Source organism: Patella vulgata, chromosome 6 (genome assembly GCF_932274485.2).
Source record: "Patella vulgata chromosome 6, xgPatVulg1.2, whole genome shotgun sequence".
Taxonomy (NCBI): domain Eukaryota; kingdom Metazoa; phylum Mollusca; class Gastropoda; family Patellidae; genus Patella; species Patella vulgata.
In genome coordinates, this window is record NC_065884.2 from 52,517,401 (window position 1) to 52,542,475 (window position 25,075).

At 35.5% G+C, this 25,075-nt stretch overlaps 1 protein-coding gene across 1 annotated transcript in view; it reads left to right on the top strand.

Annotated features, from left to right (window-relative positions):
- The first annotated feature begins 1,161 nt into the window (after window positions 1-1,161).
- Window positions 1,162-25,075, top strand: part of LOC126824578 (arylsulfatase B) — a 39,125-nt gene continuing 15,211 nt past the window's right edge. The window contains exon 1 of the mRNA XM_050553828.2: window positions 1,162-1,322. Coding sequence (XP_050409785.1) covers window positions 1,217-1,322 — 106 coding nt within the window. The 5' untranslated portion in view covers window positions 1,162-1,216. The remainder of the gene's footprint in view (window positions 1,323-25,075) is intronic.

Genomic DNA, 25,075 nt, shown 5'->3' on the forward strand with positions numbered 1-25,075 from the left:
AATAAATGCTTATTATAAAAAAAATATTAGCACTATCTAATAGGAACTGTGTTAAGAGATACTTCCAATACACAAATATACTTACTACACTCGTTACTTTTTATAGTTAAATTGGGTTTATTTTGTGTCGTTTGGTAATAGTTGATGTGATGTTCCGTGTTTAGGTATTATGACATCAAGTATTACAAAACTTAAATGGAGTTTAACGTACTGCACCGACCGGGATAATGAAGACGGGCACACGTGCTGTGAGAGAAATTTTTATCGGACAGTGGCACAACTGCCTATATTTTTTTTTGTTGAATTCCAAATGCCGGGTTTTCCTTGCTGCATCTTCTCGTCCAACACCGCGATCGAACACGGGAGTCAACGTCTCACCCATGACCGATCCGCCGTATCTCACATGTATAACAAAATATTGTTAGAAATGTGTGTTCAGTCCTACTCAAACTAGACTTGCTTGTATGAAAAGTTGTTCTCAAGTTCAAAGGAATGCCTTCTAACATTAATGTATATATTTTTTTTATATACTCTTAAAAAAAATAGGGGATATTCAGAAACAATACAAAACTGCGGAAATGAACTGCTGTTTTTATTAGAGGCAACCAGTGTTGGCATGCTCCCAATCAACCGTCCAATCACGATTTGGGGCAATCTGACCCACTCCTCTTGCAGTGTCACGGCCAATTCTCGCAGTGTTGTCGGTTGAGGTCGACGAACAGGTCTCCCGATCAAATTAAACGTAGCACACTAAAGCAAAGATACGCTAAACAGTAAATCTTATGCAAGAACCGATAGGAAATCAAACATGGATTGGATAAACCAGCAAGCGGCAGTTTTCACCAACCCGTCCTTGAAGTGTCAAATTGACAATGAACCCCTCCCACGTGTATGGGGCTATTGCGTGTCGCACATGCAGCACGACAGTGGTTCTGTTGGAGCGATAAGTTCTTCATCTGTGAACATGTCAAGTGTCCATGACTATTTATCATATCACAACCTGCATAGGTATTTGCATTTCAATATCCCCTACTTTTTTTGGAGAGTATACAATACCCAATTTTCACACACGTTGATATATTTCTATCCCTGTTCTAGTTTTTGACCTCAACACTATTTTTGGCATATACACACATGCGCAATCAAGTGATTTTAATTCTATCGAGCATTATTTATTTTCTTTCCTGCATGAGATTTAGTTGAACTGTTATAAGATATGTACAATATGTTATCTGTGATAATAAGTTTAATAGTATGTTATAATATAATATTAACAGAATCTAAACCTCCCCACATCGTATTTATTGTGGCTGATGATCTAGGTAAGTATATATAATATGTATTCTGTTTATTTTGGCTGATTTGCAATTTCTTCGATAATCATAAAGTATCGCGCAGATTTGTCAGCAAACAATGTAGGTCTAGTTCGTAGACAGTATAATGTAATTACAGTGGAAAATAAAATTGTCTAGTGTTTTGGATGAGACGAAAAACTTAAGTCCCGTATACAAGGTGGCGTGCACGTATAAAACCCCTTGATAGTTGGAATTCGAATTAAGAGTAGACCGAGACGAAAAAAACGAGGTCCCGTGTACACTGACATGCATGTAAAAAAAGATAGGTATAAGAGTATATAGGCCGTAGCGACGCTGTCCGGGCAAAATTTCCCTCATAGCACACTACATGGCGTATTCTCGTCTTAATTTGCACGTTTGGGGCGGGAAATTAGGGCGTTAAACCACATTTTAGTTGCCACCACATAATCAATAGACAACCTCGAACTGATCACGATATTAAAATAAAGTACATTAAAGTACATGAAAACAGTCCTATATTGTGAACCGCAGACACGTGACCATTTATAACCTTATATTTTGTTTATACCTTACGCCACCTCTACCAACACCTGTGTGTATAACCATGCTTTGTTACTAACATATATACCGGCGTCTACTAAATATCGTGAAAAACCTGCTGACAGTCCAATATGGTCAACCGCAGGCACGTGATCGTTTATAACCGTGTCAATATCTATAAATAGATCTATTCACTGCCATTTGGGACTGAACTCATTATTAATGAGAAAGGGAAGACATACTCACCAAACCAAGCCATGACCAGTGCCGCTGTGGCCCCAAATGGGAGGATTGCAAAATCCCATTCTAATATAGCCCATATAGGAACAAGCTTCAGCTTCTCCTGCAATGACGAAGCAGACGTTAAACCGCCAGCTACTACTGACAGTGCTTAAAACTGTGCTTATAACTACGCCTTATTGCTATATACAATTACATATTTAAAAAAGCGTGGATTGGCGCCAATATATAGGGAGGAGGGGGGTGGGTGGATGGCGGAATGGTTAACTCGTGCGCGCTGTATCATAAGGTCTGTCATTGAGTCAACTGGCGCGGTTTCGATTCCCGGTTGTACGTGACAAGGAGTACGTGAACCATAATATGTTCGTCCCGAAATTACTTAGTTTGTGTCGATTGGACGTTACCCCCTCTCTCTCTCTCCCTCTTCTTTCACTCTCTCTCTCTCTCTCGCTCTCGCTATTATATCACTCATATATGTATGGTATAGTTCCGGGTGGGTCATCAGATTCAATAACCCTTTTCGATGAAATCCATAATTGTTTGACAACGATACCACTTGGTCAATTGTCAAGATTCTGGGGCCCGTTTCACGAAATTTTAACTAAGATAAAATCCAAATTTTAGTAATTTAATTGGATAATATATATTAGATTGAGTTTAGTAGTTAGCCAATCAAAATTGAAGTATCTACTGAAATTTGGATTTTATCTTTAATTAAGATTTCGAGAAACAGGGTCCTGCACAACATTATTGACATCTTCAGCGAATTATTATGAGCTGCAGCAAACCGCCTATTGGGGTTATTCCAAAATATTTCCAACGTTGTTTCCCCCCTGTCAGTGATGAAGGGCGGAGGTCCTGACAAAGACAGCTATCTAGTCGATTCCCCGGTGTACGTGACAAGGAGTAGGGTCGCTTGTCCAATCTCGTGGGTTTTCTCCGAGTCCTCCGGTTTCCTCCCACTGGAAGTTTCTTTAATTTAATACATTACTATTATAGCATCTTATAAAGCAGGGCCGTAACTAGCCCAGAGCAACGAGGGGGGGGGGGGGGCGGTAAGTGTTCTCAGGGGTGCTGTAATATTGACGGACAATGTATATCTATTTTTTTTATGGTCGAAAATTTTTCACGGGGGGGCGGGGCGAAACTTTTCACAGGAGGGGGGGGGGGAGGCTTCCACCCCTGCGCCCCCCTAGTTACGGGCCTGTTATAAAGCTAATATATTCTTTTAATAAGCACGTATTAGATACCAGTAAACGCCGAGTTTTACGAATTGGTTTACTTGTTCCTTCAGGATTCGTTTACTTATTTCTTGGAAGAATCTTTAACACAGTCTCCCCATGCATATTATTATATATTGCTAATATTTTCTCATAATAAGTACATATTATTAGATACCAGTAAACGCCGCGTGTTCAGATTCGGCATACTTGTTCCTTTGACGAGTCTTTTTTCAGAATTCGTTCACATGTTTGTTTGAAGAGACTTTAACACAGTCTCCCCTAGCATCTTATAGTGCTATTTTTTCTCATAATAAACACATATTAGATACCACTCAACGCGATGTTTTCAGAATTGGGTTACTTGTTTCTTGGAAGAGTCTTTAACACAATCTCTGCTAGCATCTTATAGTGCTAATATTTTCTTATAATAAGCACATATTGAATACCAGTAAACGCTGCGTGTTCAGAATCGGTATACTTGTTCCTTTGGCGAGTCTTTTTTAGAATTCGTTTACTTGTTTCTTGGACGAGTCTGAGTCTCTCTTATCATCTTATAGTGCTATTTTTTTCTCATAATAAGCACATATTAAATACCAGTAAGCGCTGCGTTTTCAGAATTGGTTTTCTTGTTCCTAATTGTGTGCTAATATTTTCTTATAATAAGCACACAGTAAATACCATTAAACGCTACGTGTTCAGAATTGGTATACTTGTTCCTTTGGCGAGTCTTTTTCAAAATGGTGCTATTTTGTTCTCATAATAAGCACATATTAAATACCAGTAAAATCTTGCGTTTTCTGAATTAGTTTACTTGTTCCTTTGATGAGCCTTTAACACACTCCTCTCTAGCATCTTATAGTGCTAATACGTATTGTCTTATAATAAGCACATATTAGATACCAGTAAACGCTGCGTTTTCCGAATTGAGTTACTTGTTTCTTTGAAGGGCTCGCCAACCCGGGGATCGCGTGTTCGATCCCTGCATTGGCCGAGAAAATTCATCTGGATTTACCGGCGTGATTTCCCCTTGTCAGTTTTGCAGAACGGAGGGCCTGACAGAAACAGCTGTCTAGTCATTCCGATGGGACGAAAACGAGGTCTCGTGTATACATTGGCGTGCACGTAAAAGATCCTTTGGTAGTTGAAATTCTATATAAAAATAGGTCATATAGTGCCGCTGCCGGGGCAAAATTTCTCTCATATCACACTGTATGGCGTATGCTAGTCAGCATTAGCCCAGTCAGACCAGAACAGTAGGACGTTAAACCCCATTTCATTTCATATCATTTCAACCTTTGAAGATATTTAACACACTCTCCCCTAGCATCTTATATAATATATGTTTGTAATAAGCACATTTTAGATACCAGTAATGGCTGCCTTCAGTTTGAAGGGTCTTTTTCAGCATTCGTTTACTTGTTTTTTTGGTAGATTCTTTAACACAGTATCCCCTAGCATCTTATAGTGCTAATATTTTCTCATAGTAAGCACACATTAGATACCAGTAAAAGCTGCGTTTTCGGAATTGGTTTACTTGTTCTTTTGAAGGGTCTTATTCAGAATTAGTTTACTTGTTTCCTGGAAGAAGCTTTAATACAATCTCTCCTAGCATCTTAGGTATGGTTTCAAAGTATGTCTAATTATGCATCGGAAGTTTATTTAAAGGAGCCAAATCGCTAATATTTTGAACCTAGAAATTGACACAAATGGGTCACAATGCATATAATAGTGGAATATGAATGTATATAAACTGATTTACATTCAATCGTTTCCGTTTTTACTTTTACTCTAATTTCAAAATATTTATGTTCAGCGAAATGCGTCAGAAGTCGCAATCGAATAGTAATCTCTAGCGTCTGGTTATTCCAGTCTACACCGTTAGTATATATTGCGCATGCTCTACAGATAAGAATATGACGTCACAGTTTGACAAGACTTCAGGAATATGTCTAGCATCGTTCTTCGAGTCTCTTGTTACAAATGGCGCGGAAACGCATTATGGTACACGATTATATTATCTTGTCTTAAATATTGGATATCAGAAGCCCATCCTTACACGGTACAATCACATCAATGTTGATTTAAATTGACAAATACTTCGTGTTTTCAATGTCAGTGATATTGTGTTAGATACTTATCTACTTTAACACAATTTCCTCTGGCATCTTCCAGTGCTAATATTTTCTTATCATAAGCACATATTAGATACGAGTAAACGTTGCGTTTTCATAATTGGTTTAATTATTCTTTGGAAGTGTCTTTAACACAGTCTCCCCTAGCATCATATAGTACTAATATTTTTTTTGCAATAAACACACATTAGATACCAGTAGACACCGTACCGTGAATTCAAAGTCTGTTTAAATATGACTTGGAATTACTTTAACTAGTCTCCCCTAGCATCTTATAGTGCTAATATTTTCGTATAATAAGCACATATGAAATACCAGTAAACGCTGCGCGTTCAGAAATGGTTTACTTGTTCCCTTGACGAGTCTTTTTCAGAATTCGTTTACTTGTTTTCAGGAGTCTCCCCTGGCATCTTATAGTGCTAATATTTTCTCATAAAAAGCACACATTAAATACCAGTAAACGCTGCGTTTTTAGAATTGGTTCACTTCTTCCTTTGAAGAGTCATTAACACAAGTCTCCCCTAGCATCTTATAGTGCTAATATTCTCTTACAATAAGTATTCCAAAGAATTACTTGATGGTTTACAATCTAGATCACTTGCTTCAATCTCATCTATACAAACGTTTGACTTTTCTACTTTGTACACTAAAATTCCCCATAGTAAATTAAAAGCCCGGTTAAAAGACATTATTCACAGTGTCTTTTCATCTAAATCGGGAAATGTTAGATATCAATATTTAGTTGTTAATTATAACTCCACATATTTTGTTAAGAACCATAGTGATTCCAAAAATAAATTCACCGCCAACAAGATAATTCAGATGTTGGATTTTTTAATTGATAATATCTTTGTTGAATTTGGAGGGGAAATTTATCAGCAAGTGGTCGGTATCCCCATGGGCACCAAATGTGCACCTTTGCTTGCTGATTTGTTTCTCTATTCCTACGAAGCCGATTACATACAGGCACTCGTAAAATCAAATAAACGATTAGTCAGACATTTTAATTTCACTTATCGATATATCGATGATGTTCTATCACTGAATAATCCAAAATTTAGTGATTATGTAGAATTCATATACCCTGATGAGCTCGAAATTAAAAACACTACTGACAGTGACAATTACGCTTCCTACTTGGATCTGCGTCTCGATTTTGACAATTGCCATAAACTTAGTGTTAAATTGTACGATAAACGTGATGACTTTGACTTTCCGATTGTTAACTTTCCATTTATTAGTAGTAACATTCCAATATCACCAGCTTATGGAGTGTTTGTGTCTCAACTTATCCGTTACGCGAGAGCTTGTTCATTTTATTCTGATTTTTTAAGTAGATCGAGGCATTTGTCATCTAAGCTTCAACTACAGATATACTTGCGAACTAAACTTATATTGACTTGATTGGTAAATATAACATGTCTCTCTCGGCTATTATTCTAGATATATTTAATTGACGCGTATACAATCTCCCTGATTATGTCTGTCTACTACATCGTTAACACTGTTCATCACGTGCATTTTGCATACCAATAGTCTATTGGCCAATCACGCTATTTTACCGAGATTTCGCCTAATAGTTTGGATGCAGCTATGGCGGGTGTGGCGCCAGGCAGGGTAAGCTTACTCTTCCGGACACCTGTTACCACTGTTTGTCGTGTATTTTGTACACGGTGAGCAGTCCATTTGCTGATTACACTATTTTGCCTGATTACACTATTTTGCCTATACCGTTTGTTTTGGGAACACAACCGCTGTAGGCTGTCATTGATAGTCCATTGGCCAATCACGCTATTTTACCGAGATTTCGCCTAATAGTTTGGATGCAGCTATGGCGGGTGTGGCGCCAGGCAGGGTAAGCTTACTCTTCCGGACACCTGTTACCACTGTTTGTCGTGTATTTTGTACACGGTGAACAGTCCATATGCTGATTACACTATTTTGCCTTATTACACTATTTTGCCTATACCGTTTTTTTAGGACTTCGAATTTTGTCTAATGGTTTGGATTGTTCGTACTTGGTTTTATTTTATTTATTAGATACCAGTAAACGCTGCGTTTTCAGAATTAGTTTACTTGTTACTTTAAATGATCTTTTTCAGAATTCCTTTACTTGTTTCTTATAGTGCTAATATTTTCTCATAATAAGCACATATTGGATACCAGTAAACGCTATGTTTTCAGAATTGGTTTACTTGTTCCTTTTAGCGGTCGTTTTCATAATTAGTTTACTTGTTTCCAGGAATACTCTTTAACACAGTCTCCCCTGGCATCTTATAGTGTTAATATTTTCTCGTAATAAGCACATATTAAATACCAGTAAACGCTGCGTTTTTAGAATTGATTTCTTGAAGGCCCTTCAACGCAGTCTCCCCAAGCAACTGATAGTGCTATTTTGTTCTCATAATAAGCACATATTAAATACCAGTAAACGGTGCGTTTTCAGAATTGGTTTAATTGTTCCTTTGAAGAGTCATTAACACAGTCTCTCCTGTGCTAATATTCTCTTACAATAAGCACATATTAGATTCCAGTAGACACTGCGTTTTCAAAATTTATTTAATTGTGACTTGGAAGTGTTTTTAATATTGGACTAATATTTTCGTATTTGTCTGATTATGCTTTGGATGTGTCTTCACCGCAGCCTCCTTAGCATCTTATACTGCTATTTTTGTTGTAATAAGCTCATTTCAGATACTAGAATATACTGTGTTTTAAAAATTCTCCAATTATACTACTAGACCCTTTGTTTTCAAAATTTGTATAATTATGAAATGGGTGTGACTTTCACGCCCCCCCACACCCACCTTATAATAAGTTCATATTAGACGCCACTAACGCCGCGTTTACAGAATTTAGTTACTTGTTTCATAAAATAGTCTTTAACACAATATCCACTAGCATCTTATAGTGCTAATATTTTCGCATAATAAGCACATATGAAATACCAGTAAACACTGCGTGTTCAGAATTGGTTTACTTTACCTTTAAGGAGTCTTTTGCATAATTTTTTTACATGATTTATCGAAGAGTCTTTAACACAGTCTCCACTAGCATCTTATAGTGCTAATATTCTCTTACAATAAGCACATATTAGATACCAATACACACTGCGTTTTCAGAATTAGTTTACTTGTAACTTTGAATGGTCTTTTTCAGAATCCATTTACTTGATTCTTGGACGAGTCTTTAACACAATCTCCACTAGCATCTTATAGTGCTAATATTGTTGTATAATAAGCACATATGAAATACTAGTAAACGCTGCTCGTTCAGAAATGGTTTACTTGTTTCTTTGACGAGTCTTTTTCAGAATTCGTTTACATGTTTTATAGAAGAGTCTTTAACACAGTCTCCCCTAGCATCTTATAGTGCTAATAGTTTCTCATAATAAGCACATATTAGATACCAGGAAAAGCTGCGTTTTCGGAATTGGTTTACATGTTCCTTTAAAGGGTCTCATTTAGAATTAGTTTACGTATTTTCTGAAAGAGCCTTTAACACAGTCCCCCCTAGCATCTTATAGTGCTAACATTTTCTCATAATAAGCACATATTAGGTACCAGTAAACGCTGTGTTTTCAGAATTGGTTTACCTGTTTGTTTTAGCGTTCGTTTTCTCATAATAAGCACATATTAGATACCAGGAAAAGCTGCGTTTTCGGAATTGGTTTACATGTTCCTTTAAAGGGTCTCATTTAGAATTAGTGTACGTATTTCCTGAAAGAGCCTTTAACACAGTCTCCCCTAGCATCTTATAGTGCTAACATTTTCTCATAATAAGCACATATTAGATACCAGTAAACGCTGTGTTTTCAGAATTGGTTTACCTATTTGTTTTAGCGTTCGTTTTCAGAATTAGTTTACTTGTTTCCTGGAATACTCTTTAACACAGTCTCCCCCGGCATCTTATAGTGCTAATATTTTCTTATAATAAGCACATATTAAATACCAGTAAACGCTGGGTTTTTAGAATTGATTTCTTGTTCCTTTGAAGGCTCTTTAACGCAGTCTCCCCTAGCATCTTATAGTGCTATTTTGTTCTCATAATAAGCACATATTAAATACCAGTAAACGGTGCGTTTTCAGAATTGGTTTACTTGTTCCTTTGACGAGTCATTAACACAGTCTCCCCTAGTACCTTATAGTGCTAATATTCTCTTACAATAAGCACATATTAGATTCCAGTAGACACTGCGTTTTCAAAATTTATTTAATTGTGACTTGGAAGTGTTTTTAATACAGCCTCTTATTGGGCTAATATTTTCGTATTTGTCTGATTATGCTTTGGATGTGTCTTCACCGCAGCCTCCTTGGCATCTTAAACTGCTATTTTTTTGTAATAAGCTCATTTTAGATAATAGAATATACTGAGTTTTAAAAATTCTCCAATTATACTACTAGACCCTTTGTTTTCAAAATTTGTATGATTATGAACTTGGTGTGACTTTCACCCCCCACCCACCCTCCTTATAATAAGCACATATTAGACGCCACTAACGTTGCGTTTACAGAATTGAGTTACTTGTTTCTTAAAATAGCCTTTAACACAATCTCCACTAGCATCTTATAGTGCTAATATTTTCGCATAACAAGCACATATGAAATACCTGTAAACGCTGTGTGTTCAGAATTTGTTTATACTTTTACCTTTGAGGAGTCCTTTGCAGAATTCTTTTACATGTTTTATCGAAGAGTCTTTAACACAGTCTCCACTAGCATCTTATAGTGCTAATATTCTCTTACAATAAGCACATATTAGATACCAGTACACACTGCGTTTTCAGAAGTAGTTTACTTGTAACTTTGAATGGTCTTTTTCAGAACCAATTTACTTGTTTCTTGGACGCGTCTTTAACACAATCTCCACTAGCATCTTATAGTGCTAATATTGTCGTATAATAAGCACATATGAAATACTAGTAAACGCTGCTCAGAATTCGTTTACATGTTTTATCGAAAAGTCTTTAACACAGTCTCCCCTGGCATCTTATAGTGCTAATAGTTTCTCATAATAAACACATATTAGACACCAGTAAAAGCTGCCTTTTCGGAATTGGTTTACATGTTCCTTTGAAGGATCTCATTTAGAATTAGTTTACATATTTCCTGAAAGAGCCTTTAACACAGTCTCCCCTAGCATCTTATAGTGCTAATATTTTCTCATAATAAGCACATATTAGATACCAGTAAACGCTGTGTTTTCAGAATTGGTTTAGTTGTTCGTTTTAGAGTTCGTTTACAGAATTGGTTTACTTGTTTCCTGGAATACTCTTTAACACAGTCTCCCCCGGCATCTTATAGTGCTAATATTTTCTCATAATAAGCACATATTAAATACATGTAGCAGGCAACGGTGCGTTTTCAGAATTGGTTTACTTGTTCATTTGAAGAGTTATTAACACAGTCTCTTATAGTGCTATGTTTTTCGTATGATAAGCACAAATTAGATACCAGTGAAGGCTGCGTTTACAGAATTGGTTTTCTTGTTCCTTTGAAGATTCTTTAACACGGTCATCCCTAGAATCTTATAGTGCTAATATATTCTTATAATAAGCACATGTTAGATACCAGTAAACGCTGCGTTTTCAGAATTGGTTTACTTGTTACTTTGAAGGGCCTTTTTCGGAATTCCTTTACTTGTTTCTTGGACGGGTCTTTAACACAGTCTCCACTAGCATCTTATAGTGCTAATATTCTCTTACAATAAGCACATATTAGATACCAGTATACACTGCGTTTTCAGAATTAGTTTACTTGTAACTTTGAATGGTCTTTTTCATATTCCATTTACTTCTTTCTTGGACGAGTCTTTAACACAATCTCTCCTAGCATCTTATAGTGCTAATATTGTCGTATAATAAGCACATATGAAATACTAGTAAACGCTGCATGTTCAGAAATGGTTTACTTGTTACTTTGAAGGGTCTTTTTCAGAATTCCTTTACTTGTTTCTTGGACGAGTCTTTAACACAGTCTCCACTAGCATCTTATAGTGCTAATAGTTTCTCATAATAAGCACATATTAGATACCAGTAAAAGCTGCGTTTTCGGAATTGGATTACATGTTCCTTTGAGGGGTCTCATTTAGAATTAGTTTACGTATTTCCTGAAAGAGCCTTTAACGCAGTCTCCCCTAGCATCTTTTAGTGCTAATATTTTCTCATAATAAGCACATATTAGATACCAGTAAAAGCTGCGTTTTCGGAATTGGTTTACTTGTTCCTTTAGTTTACTTGTTTCCTGGAAGAGCCTTTAACACAGCTTCCCCTAGCATCTTATAGTGCTAATATTTTCTCATAATAAGCACATATTAGATACAAGTTAACGCTGTGTTTTCAGAATTGGTTTACCTGTTTGTTTTAGCGGTCGTTTTCAGAATTAGTTTACTTATTTCCTGGAATACTCTTTAACACAGTCTCCCCTGGCATCTTATAGTGCTAATAGTTTCTGATAATAAGCACATATTAAATACCAGTAAACGCTGCGTTTTTAGAATTGATTACTTGTTCCTTTGAAGGCTCTTTAACGCAGTCTCCCCTAGCATCTTATAGTGCTATTTTGTTCTCATAATAAGCACATATTAAATACCAGTAGACGGTGCGTTTTCAGAATTGGTTTACTTGTTCCTTTGAGGAGTCTTTTTCAGAATTCGTTTACATGTTTTATCGAAGAGTCTTTAACACAGTCTCCACTAGCATCTTATAGTGCTAATATTCTCTTACAATAAGCACATATTAGATTCCAGTGGACATTGCGTTTTCAAAATTTATTTAATTGTGACTTGGAAGTGTTTTTAATACAGCCTCTTATTGGACTAATATTTTCGTATTTGTCTGATTATGTTTTGGATGTGTCTTCACCGCAGCCTCCCTAGCATCTTATACTGCTAAAAGAAAATTGTAATAAGCTCATCTCATAGTGCTAATAGTTTCTCATAATAAGCACATATTAGATACCAGTAAAAGATGCGTTTTCGGAATTGGTTTACATGTTCCTTTGAAGGGTCTTATTTAGAATTAGTTTACTTGTTTCCTGGAAGAGCCTTTAACACAGCCTCCCCTAGCATCTTATAGTGCTAATATTTTCTCATACTAAGCACATATTAGATACCAGTAAAAGCTGCGTTTTCGGAATTGGTTTACATGTTCTTTTGAAGGGTCTTATTTGGAATTAGTTTACTTGTTTCCTGGAAGAGCCTTTAACACAGCCTCCCCTAGCATCTTATAGTGCTATTTTGTTCTCATAATAAGCACATATTAAATACCAGTAAACGGTGCGCTTTCAGAATTGGTTTACTCGTTCCTTTGACGAGTCATTAACACAGTTTCTCATAATAAGCACATATTAGATACCAGTAAAAGCTGCGTTTTCGGAATTGGTTTACATGTTCGTTTGAGGGTCTTATTTGGAATTAATTTATTTGTTTCCTGGAAGAGCCTTTAACACAGCCTCCCCTAGCATCTTATAGTGCTAATATTTTCTCATACTAAGCACATATTAGATACCAGTAAAAGCTGCGTTTTCGGAATTGGTTTACACGTTCCTTTGAAGGGTCTTATTTGGAATTAGTTTACTTGTTTCCTGGAAGAGCCTTTAACACAGCCTCCCCTAGCATCTTATAGTGCTAATATTTTCTCATAATAAGCACATATTAGATACCAGTAAACGCTGTGTTTTCAGAATTGGTTTACTTGTTTCTTTTAGCGGTCGTTTTCAGAATTAGTTTACTTATTTCCTGGAATACTCTTTAACACAGCCTCCCCTAGCATCTTATAGTGCTAATATTTTCTGATAATAAGCACATATTAAATACCAGTAAACACTGCGTTTTTAGAATTGATTTCTTGTTCCTTTGAAGGCTCTTTAACGCAGTCTCCCCTAGCATCTTATAGTGCTATTTTGTTCTCATAATAAACACATATTAAATACTAGTAGACGGTGCGTTTTCAGAATTGGTTTACTTGTTCCTTTGAGGAGTCTTTTGCAGAATTCGTTTACATGTTTTATCGAAGAGTCTTTAACACAGTCTCCCCTAGCATCTTATAGTGCTAATATTCTCTTACAATAAGCACATATTAGATTCCAGTGGACATTGCGTTTTCAAAATTTATTTAATTGTGACTTGGAAGTGTTTTTAATACAGCCTCTTATTGGACTAATATTTTCGTATTTGTCTGATTATGTTTTGGATGTGTCTTCACCGCAGCCTCCCTAGCATCTTATACTGCTAAAAAAAATTGTAATAAGCTCATCTCATAGTGCTAATAGTTTCTCATAATAAGCACATATTAGATACCAGTAAAAGCTGCGATTTCGGAATTGGTTTACATGTTCCTTTGAAGTGTCTTATTTGGAATTAGTTTACTTGTTTCCTGGAAGAGCCTTTAACACAGCCTCCCCTAGCATCTTATAGTGCTAATATTTTCTCATACTAAGCACATATTAGATACCAGTAAAAGCTGCGTTTTCGGAATTGGTTTACATGTTCTTTTGAAGGGTCTTATTTGGAATTAGTTTACTTGTTTCCTGGAAGAGCCTTTAACACAGCCTCCCCTAGCATCTTATAGTGCTATTTTGTTCTCATAATAAGCACATATTAAATACCAGTAAACGGTGCGCTTTCAGAATTGGTTTACTCGTTCCTTTGACGAGTCATTAACACAGTTTCTCATAATAAGCACATATTAGATACCAGTAAAAGCTGCGTTTTCGGAATTGGTTTACATGTTCGTTTGAGGGTCTTATTTGGAATTAATTTATTTGTTTCCTGGAAGAGCCTTTAACACAGCCTCCCCTAGCATCTTATAGTGCTAATATTTTCTCATACTAAGCACATATTAGATACCAGTAAAAGCTGCGTTTTCGGAATTGGTTTACACGTTCCTTTGAAGGGTCTTATTTGGAATTAGTTTACTTGTTTCCTGGAAGAGCCTTTAACACAGCCTCCCCTAGCATCTTATAGTGCTAATATTTTCTCATAATAAGCACATATTAGATACCAGTAAACGCTGTGTTTTCAGAATTGGTTTACTTGTTTCTTTTAGCGGTCGTTTTCAGAATTAGTTTACTTATTTCCTGGAATACTCTTTAACACAGCCTCCCCTAGCATCTTATAGTGCTAATATTTTCTGATAATAAGCACATATTAAATACCAGTAAACACTGCGTTTTTGGAATTGATTTCTTGTTCCTTTGAAGGCTCTTTAACGCAGTCTCCCCTAGCATCTTATAGTGCTATTTTGTTCTCATAATAAACACATATTAAATACTAGTAGACGGTGCGTTTTCAGAATTGGTTTACTTGTTCCTTTGAGGAGTCTTTTGCAGAATTCGTTTACATGTTTTATCGAAGAGTCTTTAACACAGTCTCCCCTAGCATCTTATAGTGCTAATATTCTCTTACAATAAGCACATATTAGATTCCAGTGGACATTGCGTTTTCAAAATTTATTTAATTGTGACTTGGAAGTGTTTTTAATACAGCCTCTTATTGGACTAATATTTTCGTATTTGTCTGATTATGTTTTGGATGTGTCTTCACCGCAGCCTCCCTAGCATCTTATACTGCTAAAAAAAATTGTAATAAGCTCATCTCATAGTGCTAATAGTTTCTCATAATAAGCACATATTAGATACCAGTAAAAGCTGCGATTTCGGAATTGGTTTACATGTTCCTTTGAAGTGTCTTATTTGGAATTAGTTTACTTGTTTCCTGGAAGAGCCTTTAACACAGCCTCCCCTAGCATCTTATAGTGCTAATATTTTCTCATACTAAGCACATATTAGATACCAGTAAAAGCTGCGTTTTCGGAATTGGTTTACATGTTCTTTTGAAGGGTCTTATTTGGAATTAGTTTACTTGTTTCCTGGAAGAGCCTTTAACACAGCCTCCCCTAGCATCTTATAGTGCTATTTTGTTCTCATAATAAGCACATATTAAATACCAGTAAACGGTGCGCTTTCAGAATTGGTTTACTCGTTCCTTTGACGAGTCATTAACACAGTTTCTCATAATAAGCACATATTAGATACCAGTAAAAGCTGCGTTTTCGGAATTGGTTTACATGTTCGTTTGAAGGGTCTTATTTGGAATTAATTTATTTGTTTCCTGGAAGAGCCTTTAACACAGCCTCCCCTAGCATCTTATAGTGCTAATATTTTCTCATACTAAGCACATATTAGATACCAGTAAAAGCTGCGTTTTCGGAATTGGTTTACACGTTCCTTTGAAGGGTCTTATTTGGAATTAGTTTACTTGTTTCCTGGAAGAGCCTTTAACACAGCCTCCCCTAGCATCTTATAGTGCTAATATTTTCTCATAATAAGCACATATTAGATACCAGTAAACGCTGTGTTTTCAGAATTGGTTTACTTGTTTCTTTTAGCGGTCGTTTTCAGAATTAGTTTACTTATTTCCTGGAATACTCTTTAACACAGCCTCCCCTAGCATCTTATAGTGCTAATATTTTCTGATAATAAGCACATATTAAATACCAGTAAACACTGCGTTTTTAGAATTGATTTCTTGTTCCTTTGAAGGCTCTTTAACGCAGTCTCCCCTAGCATCTTATAGTGCTATTTTGTTCTCATAATAAACACATATTAAATACTAGTAGACGGTGCGTTTTCAGAATTGGTTTACTTGTTCCTTTGAGGAGTCTTTTGCAGAATTCGTTTACATGTTTTATCGAAGAGTCTTTAACACAGTCTCCCCTAGCATCTTATAGTGCTAATATTCTCTTACAATAAGCACATATTAGATTCCAGTGGACATTGCGTTTTCAAAATTTATTTAATTGTGACTTGGAAGTGTTTTTAATACAGCCTCTTATTGGACTAATATTTTCGTATTTGTCTGATTATGTTTTGGATGTGTCTTCACCGCAGCCTCCCTAGCATCTTATACTGCTAAAAAAAATTGTAATAAGCTCATCTCATAGTGCTAATAGTTTCTCATAATAAGCACATATTAGATACCAGTAAAAGCTGCGATTTCGGAATTGGTTTACATGTTCCTTTGAAGTGTCTTATTTGGAATTAGTTTACTTGTTTCCTGGAAGAGCCTTTAATACAGCCTCCCCTAGCATCTTATAGTGCTAATATTTTCTCATACTAAGCACATATTAGATACCAGTAAAAGCTGCGTTTTCCGAATTGGTTTACATGTTCCTTTAGTTTACTTGTTTCCTGGAAGAGCCTTTAACACAGCTTCCCCTAGCATCTTATAGTGCTAATATTTTCTCATAATAAACACATATTAGATTCCAGTAAACGCTGTGTTTTCAGAATTGGTTTACTTGTTTCTTTTAGCGGTCGTTTTCAGAATTAGTTTACTTATTTCCTGGAATACCCTTTAACACAGCCTCCCCTAGCATCTTATAGTGCTAATATTTTCTCATAATAAGCACATATTCGATATCAGTAAACGCTGTGTTTTCAGAATTGGTTTACTTGTTTCTTTTAGCGGTCGTTTTCAGAATTAGTTTACTTGTTTCCTGGAATACTCTTTAACACAGTCTCCCCTGGCATCTTATAGTGCTAATATTTTCTGATAATAAGCACATATTAAATACCAGTAAACGCTGCGTTTTTAGAATTGATTTCTTGTTCCTTTGAAGGCTCTTTAACGCATTCTCCCCTAGCATCTGATAGTGCTATTTTGTTCTCATAATAAGCACATATTAAATACCAGTAGACGGTGCGTTTTCAGAATTGGTTTACTTGTTCCTTTGAGGAGTCTTTTTCAGAATTCGTTTACATGTTTTATCGAAGAGTCTTTAACACAGTCTCCACTAGCATCTTATAGTGCTAATATTCTCTTACAATAAGCACATATTAGATTCCAGTGGACATTGCGTTTTCAAAATTTATTTAATTGTGACTTTGAAGTGTTTTTAATACAGCCTCATAATAAGCACATATTCGATATCAGTAAACGCTGTGTTTTCAGAATTGGTTTACTTGTTTCTTTTAGCGGTCGTTTTCAGAATTAGTTTACTTATTTCCTGGAATACTCTTTAACACAGTCTCCCCTGGCATCTTATAGTGCTAATATTTTCTGATAATAAGCACATATTAAATACCAGTAAACGCTGCGTTTTTAGAATTGATTTCTTGTTCCTTTGAAGGCTCTTTAACGCATTCTCCCCTAGCATCTTATAGTGCTATTTTGTTCTCATAATAAGCACATATTAAATACCAGTAGACGGTTCGTTTTTAGAATTGGTTTACTTGTTCCTTTGAGGAGTCTTTTTCAGAATTCGTTTACATGTTTTATCGAAGAGTCTTTAACACAGTCTCCACTAGCATCTTATAGTGCTAATATTCTCTTACAATAAGCACATATTAGATTCCAGTGGACATTGCGTTTTCAAAATTTATTTAATTGTGACTTTGAAGTGTTTTTAATACAGCCTCTTATTGGACTAATATTTTCGTATTTGTCTGATTATGTTTTGGATGTGTCTTCACCGCAGCCTCCCTAGCATCTTATACTGCTAAAAGAAAATTGTAATAAGCTCATCTCATAGTGCTAATAGTTTCTCATAATAAGCACATATTAGATACCAGTAAAAGCTGCGTTTTCGGAATTGGTTTACATGTTCCTTTGAAGGGTCTTATTTAGAATTAGTTTACTTCTTTCCTGGAAGAGCCTTTAACACAGCCTCCCCTAGCATCTTATAGTGCTAATATTTTCTCATACTAAGCACATATTAGATACCAGTAAAAGCTGCGTTTTCGGAATTGGTTTACATGTTCTTTTGAAGGGTCTTATTTGGAATTAGTTTACTTGTTTCCTGGAAGAGCCTTTAACACAGCCTCCCCTAGCATCTTATAGTGCTATTTTGTTCTCATAATAAGCACATATTAAATACCAGTAAACGGTGCGCTTTCAGAATTGGTTTACTCGTTCCTTTGACGAGTCATTAACACAGTTTCTCATAATAAGCACATATTAGATACCAGTAAAAGCTGCGTTTTCGGAATTGGTTTACATGTTCGTTTGAAGGGTCTTATTTGGAATTAATTTATTTGTTTCCTGGAAGAGCCTTTAACACAGCCTCCCCTAGCATCTTATAGTGCTAATATTTTCTCATACTAAGCACATATTAGATACCAGTAAAAGCTGCGTTTTCGGAATTGGTTTACACGTTCCTTTGAAGGGTCTTATTTGGAATTAGTTTACTTGTTTCCTGGAAGAGCCTTTAACACAGCCTCCCCTAGCATCTTATAGTGCTAATATTTTCTCATAATAAGCACATATTAGATACCAGTAAACGCTGTGTTTTCAGAATTGGTTTACTTGTTTCTTTTAGCGGTCGTTTTCAGAATTAGTTTACTTATTTCCTGGAATACTCTTTAACACAGCCTCCCCTAGCATCTTATAGTGCTAATATTTTCTGATAATAAGCACATATTAAATACCAGTAAATACTGCGTTTTTAGAATTGATTTCTTGTTCCTTTGAAGGCTCTTTAACGCAGTCTCCCCTAGCATCTTATAGTGCTATTTTGTTCTCATAATAAACATATATTAAATACTAGTAGACGGTGCGTTTTCAGAATTGGTTTACTTGTTCCTTTGAGGAGTCTTTTGCAGAATTCGTTTACATGTTTTATCGAAGAGTCTTTAACACAGTCTCCCCTAGCATCTTATAGTGCTAATATTCTCTTACAATAAGCACATATTAGATTCCAGTGGACATTGCGTTTTCAAAATTTATTTAATTGTGACTTGGAAGTGTTTTTAATACAGCCTCTTATTGGACTAATATTTTCGTATTTGTCTGATTATGTTTTGGATGTGTCTTCACCGCAGCCTCCCTAGCATCTTATACTGCTAAAAAAAATTGTAATAAGCTCATCTCATAGTGCTAATAGTTTCTCATAATAAGCACATATTAGATACCAGTAAAAGCTGCGATTTCGGAATTGGTTTACATGTTCCTTTGAAGTGTCTTATTTGGAATTAGTTTACTTCTTTCCTGGAAGAGCCTATAACACAGCCTCCCCTAGCATCTTATAGTGCTAATATTTTCTCATACTAAGCACATATTAGATACCAGTAAAAGCTGCGTTTTCGGAATTGGTTTACATGTTCCTTTAGTTTACTTGTTTCCTGGAAGAGCCTTTAACACAGCTTCCCCTAGCATCTTATAGTGCTAATATTTTCTCATAAAAAGCACATATTAGATACAAGTTAACGCTGTGTTTTCAGAATTGGTTTACCTGTTTGTTTTAGCGGTCGTTTTCAGAATTAGTTTACTTATTTCCTGGAATACTCTTTAACACAGTCTCCCCTGGCATCTTATAGTGCTAATATTTTCTCATAATAAGCACATATTAAATACCAGTAAACGCTGCGTTTTTAGAATTGATTTCTTGTTCCTTTGAAGGCTCTTTAACGCAGTCTCCCCTAGCATCTTATAGTGCTATTTTGTTCTCATAATAAGCACATATTAAATACCAGTAGACGGTGCGTTTTCAGAATTGGTTTACTTGTTCCTTTGAGGAGTCTTTTTCAGAATTCGTTTACATGTTTTATCGAAGAGTCTTTAACACAGTCTCCACTAGCATCTTATAGTGCTAATATTCTCTTACAATAAGCACATATTAGATTCCAGTGGACATTGCGTTTTCAAAATTTATTTAATTGTGACTTGGAAGTGTTTTTAATACAGCCTCTTATTGGACTAATATTTTCGTATTTGTCTGATTATGTTTTGGATGTGTCTTCACCGCAGCCTCCCTAGCATCTTATACTGCTAAAAAAAATTGTAATAAGCTCATCTCATAGTGCTAATAGTTTCTCATAATAAGCACATATTAGATACCAGTAAAAGCTGCGATTTCGGAATTGGTTTACATGTTCCTTTGAAGTGTCTTATTTGGAATTAGTTTACTTCTTTCCTGGAAGAGCCTATAACACAGCCTCCCCTAGCATCTTATAGTGCTAATATTTTCTCATACTAAGCACATATTAGATACCAGTAAAAGCTGCGTTTTCGGAATTGGTTTACATGTTCCTTTAGTTTACTTGTTTCCTGGAAGAGCCTTTAACACAGCTTCCCCTAGCATCTTATAGTGCTAATATTTTCTCATAAAAAGCACATATTAGATACAAGTTAACGCTGTGTTTTCAGAATTGGTTTACCTGTTTGTTTTAGCGGTCGTTTTCAGAATTAGTTTACTTATTTCCTGGAATACTCTTTAACACAGTCTCCCCTGGCATCTTATAGTGCTAATATTTTCTGATAATAAGCACATATTAAATACCAGTAAACGCTGCGTTTTTAGAATTGATTTCTTGTTCCTTTGAAGGCTCTTTAACGCAGTCTCCCCTAGCATCTTATAGTGCTATTTTGTTCTCATAATAAGCACATATTAAATACCAGTAGACGGTGCGTTTTCAGAATTGGTTTACTTGTTCCTTTGAGGAGTCTTTTTCAGAATTCGTTTACATGTTTTATCGAAGAGTCTTTAACACAGTCTCCACTAGCATCTTATAGTGCTAATATTCTCTTACAATAAGCACATATTAGATTCCAGTGGACATTGCGTTTTCAAAATTTATTTAATTGTGACTTGGAAGTGTTTTTAATACAGCCTCTTATTGGACTAATATTTTCGTATTTATCTGATTATGTTTTGGATGTGTCTTCACCGCAGCCTCCCTAGCATCTTATACTGCTAAAAGAAAATTGTAATAAGCTCATCTCATAGTGCTAATAGTTTCTCATAATAAGCACATATTAGATACCAGTAAAAGCTGCGTTTTCGGAATTGGTTTACATGTTCCTTTGAAGGGTCTTATTTAGAATTAGTTTACTTGTTTCCTGGAAGAGCCTTTAACACAGCCTCCCCTAGCATCTTATAGTGCTAATATTTTCTCATACTAAGCACATATTAGATACCAGTAAAAGCTGCGTTTTCGGAATTGGTTTACATGTTCTTTTGAAGGGTCTTATTTGGAATTAGTTTACTTGTTTCCTGGAAGAGCCTTTAACACAGCCTCCCCTAGCATCTTATAGTGCTATTTTATTCTCATAATAAGCACATATTAAATACCAGTAAACGGTGCGCTTTCAGAATTGGTTTACTCGTTCCTTTGACGAGTCATTAACACAGTTTCTCATAATAAGCACATATTAGATACCAGTAAAAGCTGCGTTTTCGGAATTGGTTTACATGTTCGTTTGAAGGGTCTTATTTGGAATTAATTTATTTGTTTCCTGGAAGAGCCTTTAACACAGCCTCCCCTAGCATCTTATAGTGCTAATATTTTCTCATACTAAGCACATATTAGATACCAGTAAAAGCTGCGTTTTCGGAATTGGTTTACACGTTCCTTTGAAGGGTCTTATTTGGAATTAGTTTACTTGTTTCCTGGAAGAGCCTTTAACACAGCCTCCCCTAGCATCTTATAGTGCTAATATTTTCTCATAATAAGCACATATTAGATACCAGTAAACGCTGTGTTTTCAGAATTGGTTTACTTGTTTCTTTTAGCGGTCGTTTTCAGAATTAGTTTACTTATTTCCTGGAATACTCTTTAACACAGCCTCCCCTAGCATCTTATAGTGCTAATATTTTCTGATAATAAGCACATATTAAATACCAGTAAACACTGCGTTTTTAGAATTGATTTCTTGTTCCTTTGAAGGCACTTTAACGCAGTCTCCCCTAGCATCTTATAGTGCTATTTTGTTCTCATAATAAACACATATTAAATACTAGTAGACGGTGCGTTTTCAGAATTGGTTTACTTGTTCCTTTGAGGAGTCTTTTGCAGAATTCGTTTACATGTTTTATCGAAGAGTCTTTAACACAGTCTCCCCTAGCATCTTATAGTGCTAATATTCTCTTACAATAAGCATATATTAGATTCCAGTGGACATTGCGTTTTCAAAATTTATTTAATTGTGACTTGGAAGTGTTTTTAATACAGCCTCTTATTGGACTAATATTTTCGTATTTGTCTGATTATGTTTTGGATGTGTCTTCACCGCAGCCTCCCTAGCATCTTATACTGCTAAAAAAAATTGTAATAAGCTCATCTCATAGTGCTAATAGTTTCTCATAATAAGCACATATTAGATACCAGTAAAAGCTGCGATTTCGGAATTGGTTTACATGTTCCTTTGAAGTGTCTTATTTGGAATTAGTTTACTTGTTTCCTGGAAGAGCCTTTAACACAGCCTCCCCTAGCATCTTATAGTGCTAATATTTTCTCATACTAAGCACATATTAGATACCAGTAAAAGCTGCGTTTTCCGAATTGGTTTACATGTTCCTTTAGTTTACTTGTTTCCTGGAAGAGCCTTTAACACAGCTTCCCCTAGCATCTTATAGTGCTAATATTTTCTCATAATAAACACATATTAGATTCCAGTAAACGCTGTGTTTTCAGAATTGGTTTACTTGTTTCTTTTAGCGGTCGTTTTCAGAATTAGTTTACTTATTTCCTGGAATACCCTTTAACACAGCCTCCCCTAGCATCTTATAGTGCTAATATTTTCTCATACTAAGCACATATTAGATACCAGTAAAAGCTGCGTTTTCGGAATTGGTTTACACGTTCCTTTGAAGGGTCTTATTTGGAATTAGTTTACTTGTTTCCTGGAAGAGCCTTTAACACAGCCTCCCCTAGCATCTTATAGTGCTAATATTTTCTCATAATAAGCACATATTAGATACCAGTAAACGCTGTGTTTTCAGAATTGGTTTACTTGTTTCTTTTAGCGGTCGTTTTCAGAATTAGTTTACTTATTTCCTGGAATACTCTTTAACACAGCCTCCCCTAGCATCTTATAGTGCTAATATTTTCTGATAATAAGCACATATTAAATACCAGTAAACACTGCGTTTTTAGAATTGATTTCTTGTTCCTTTGAAGGCTCTTTAACGCAGTCTCCCCTAGCATCTTATAGTGCTATTTTGTTCTCATAATAAACACATATTAAATACTAGTAGACGGTGCGTTTTCAGAATTGGTTTACTTGTTCCTTTGAGGAGTCTTTTGCAGAATTCGTTTACATGTTTTATCGAAGAGTCTTTAACACAGTCTCCCCTAGCATCTTATAGTGCTAATATTCTCTTACAATAAGCACATATTAGATTCCAGTGGACATTGCGTTTTCAAAATTTATTTAATTGTGACTTGGAAGTGTTTTTAATACAGCCTCTTATTGGACTAATATTTTCGTATTTGTCTGATTATGTTTTGGATGTGTCTTCACCGCAGCCTCCCTAGCATCTTATACTGCTAAAAAAAATTGTAATAAGCTCATCTCATAGTGCTAATAGTTTCTCATAATAAGCACATATTAGATACCAGTAAAAGCTGCTTTTTCGGAATTGGTTTACATGTTCCTTTGAAGGCTCTTATTTGGAATTAGTTTACGTGTTTCCTGGAAGAGCCTTAAACACAACCTCCCCTAGCATCTTATAGTGCTAATATTTTCTCATACTAAGCACATATTAGATACCAGTAAAAGCTGCGTTTTCGGAATTGGTTTACATGTTCCTTTAGTTTACTTGTTTCCTGGAAGAGCCTTTAACACAGCTTCCCCTAGCATCTTATAGTGCTAATATTTTCTCATAATAAGCACATTTTAGATTCCAGTAAACGCTGTGTTTTCAGAATTGGTTTACTTGTTTCTTTTAGCGGTCGTTTTCAGAATTAGTTTACTTATTTCCTGGAATACTCTTTAACACAGCCTCCCCTAGCATCTTATAGTGCTAATATTTTCTCATAATAAGCACATATTCGATATCAGTAAACGCTGTGTTTTCAGAATTGGTTTACTTGTTTCTTTTAGCGGTCGTTTTCAGAATTAGTTTACTTGTTTCCTGGAATACTCTTTAACACAGTCTCCCCTGGCATCTTATAGTGCTAATATTTTCTCGTAATAAGCACATATTAAAAACCAGTAAACGCTGCGTTTTTAGAATTGATTTCTTGTTACTTTGAAGGGTCTTTAACGTAGTCTCCCCTAGCATATTAAAGTGCTATTTTGTTCTCATAATAAGCACATATTAAATACCAGTAAACGTTGCGTTTTCAGAATTGGTTGACTTGTGCCTTTGAAGAGTCATTAACACTGTCTCCCCTTGCATCTTATGGTTCTAATATTCTCTTACAATAAGCATATATTAGATACCAGTAAAAGCTGCGTTTTCAGAATTAGTTTACTTGTTACTTTGAATGATCTTTTTCAGAATTCCTTTACTTATTTCCTGGAATACTCTTTAACACAGCCTCCCCTAGCATCTTATAGTGCTAATATTTTCTTATAATAAGCACATATTAGATACCAGTAAACACTGTGTTTTTAGAATTGGTTTACCTGTTTCTATTAGTGGTCGTTTTCAGAATTAGTTTACTTATTTCCTGGAATACTCTTTAACACAGCCTCCCCTAGCATCTTATAGTGCTAATATTTTCTCATAATAAGCACATATTAAATACCAGTAAACGCCGCGTTTTTAGAATTGATTTCTTGTTCCTTTGAAGGCTCTTATAGTGCATCTTATAGTGCTATTTTGTTCTCATAATAAGCACATATTAAATACATGTAGCAGTAAACGGTGCGTTTTCAGAATTGGTTTACTTGTTCATTT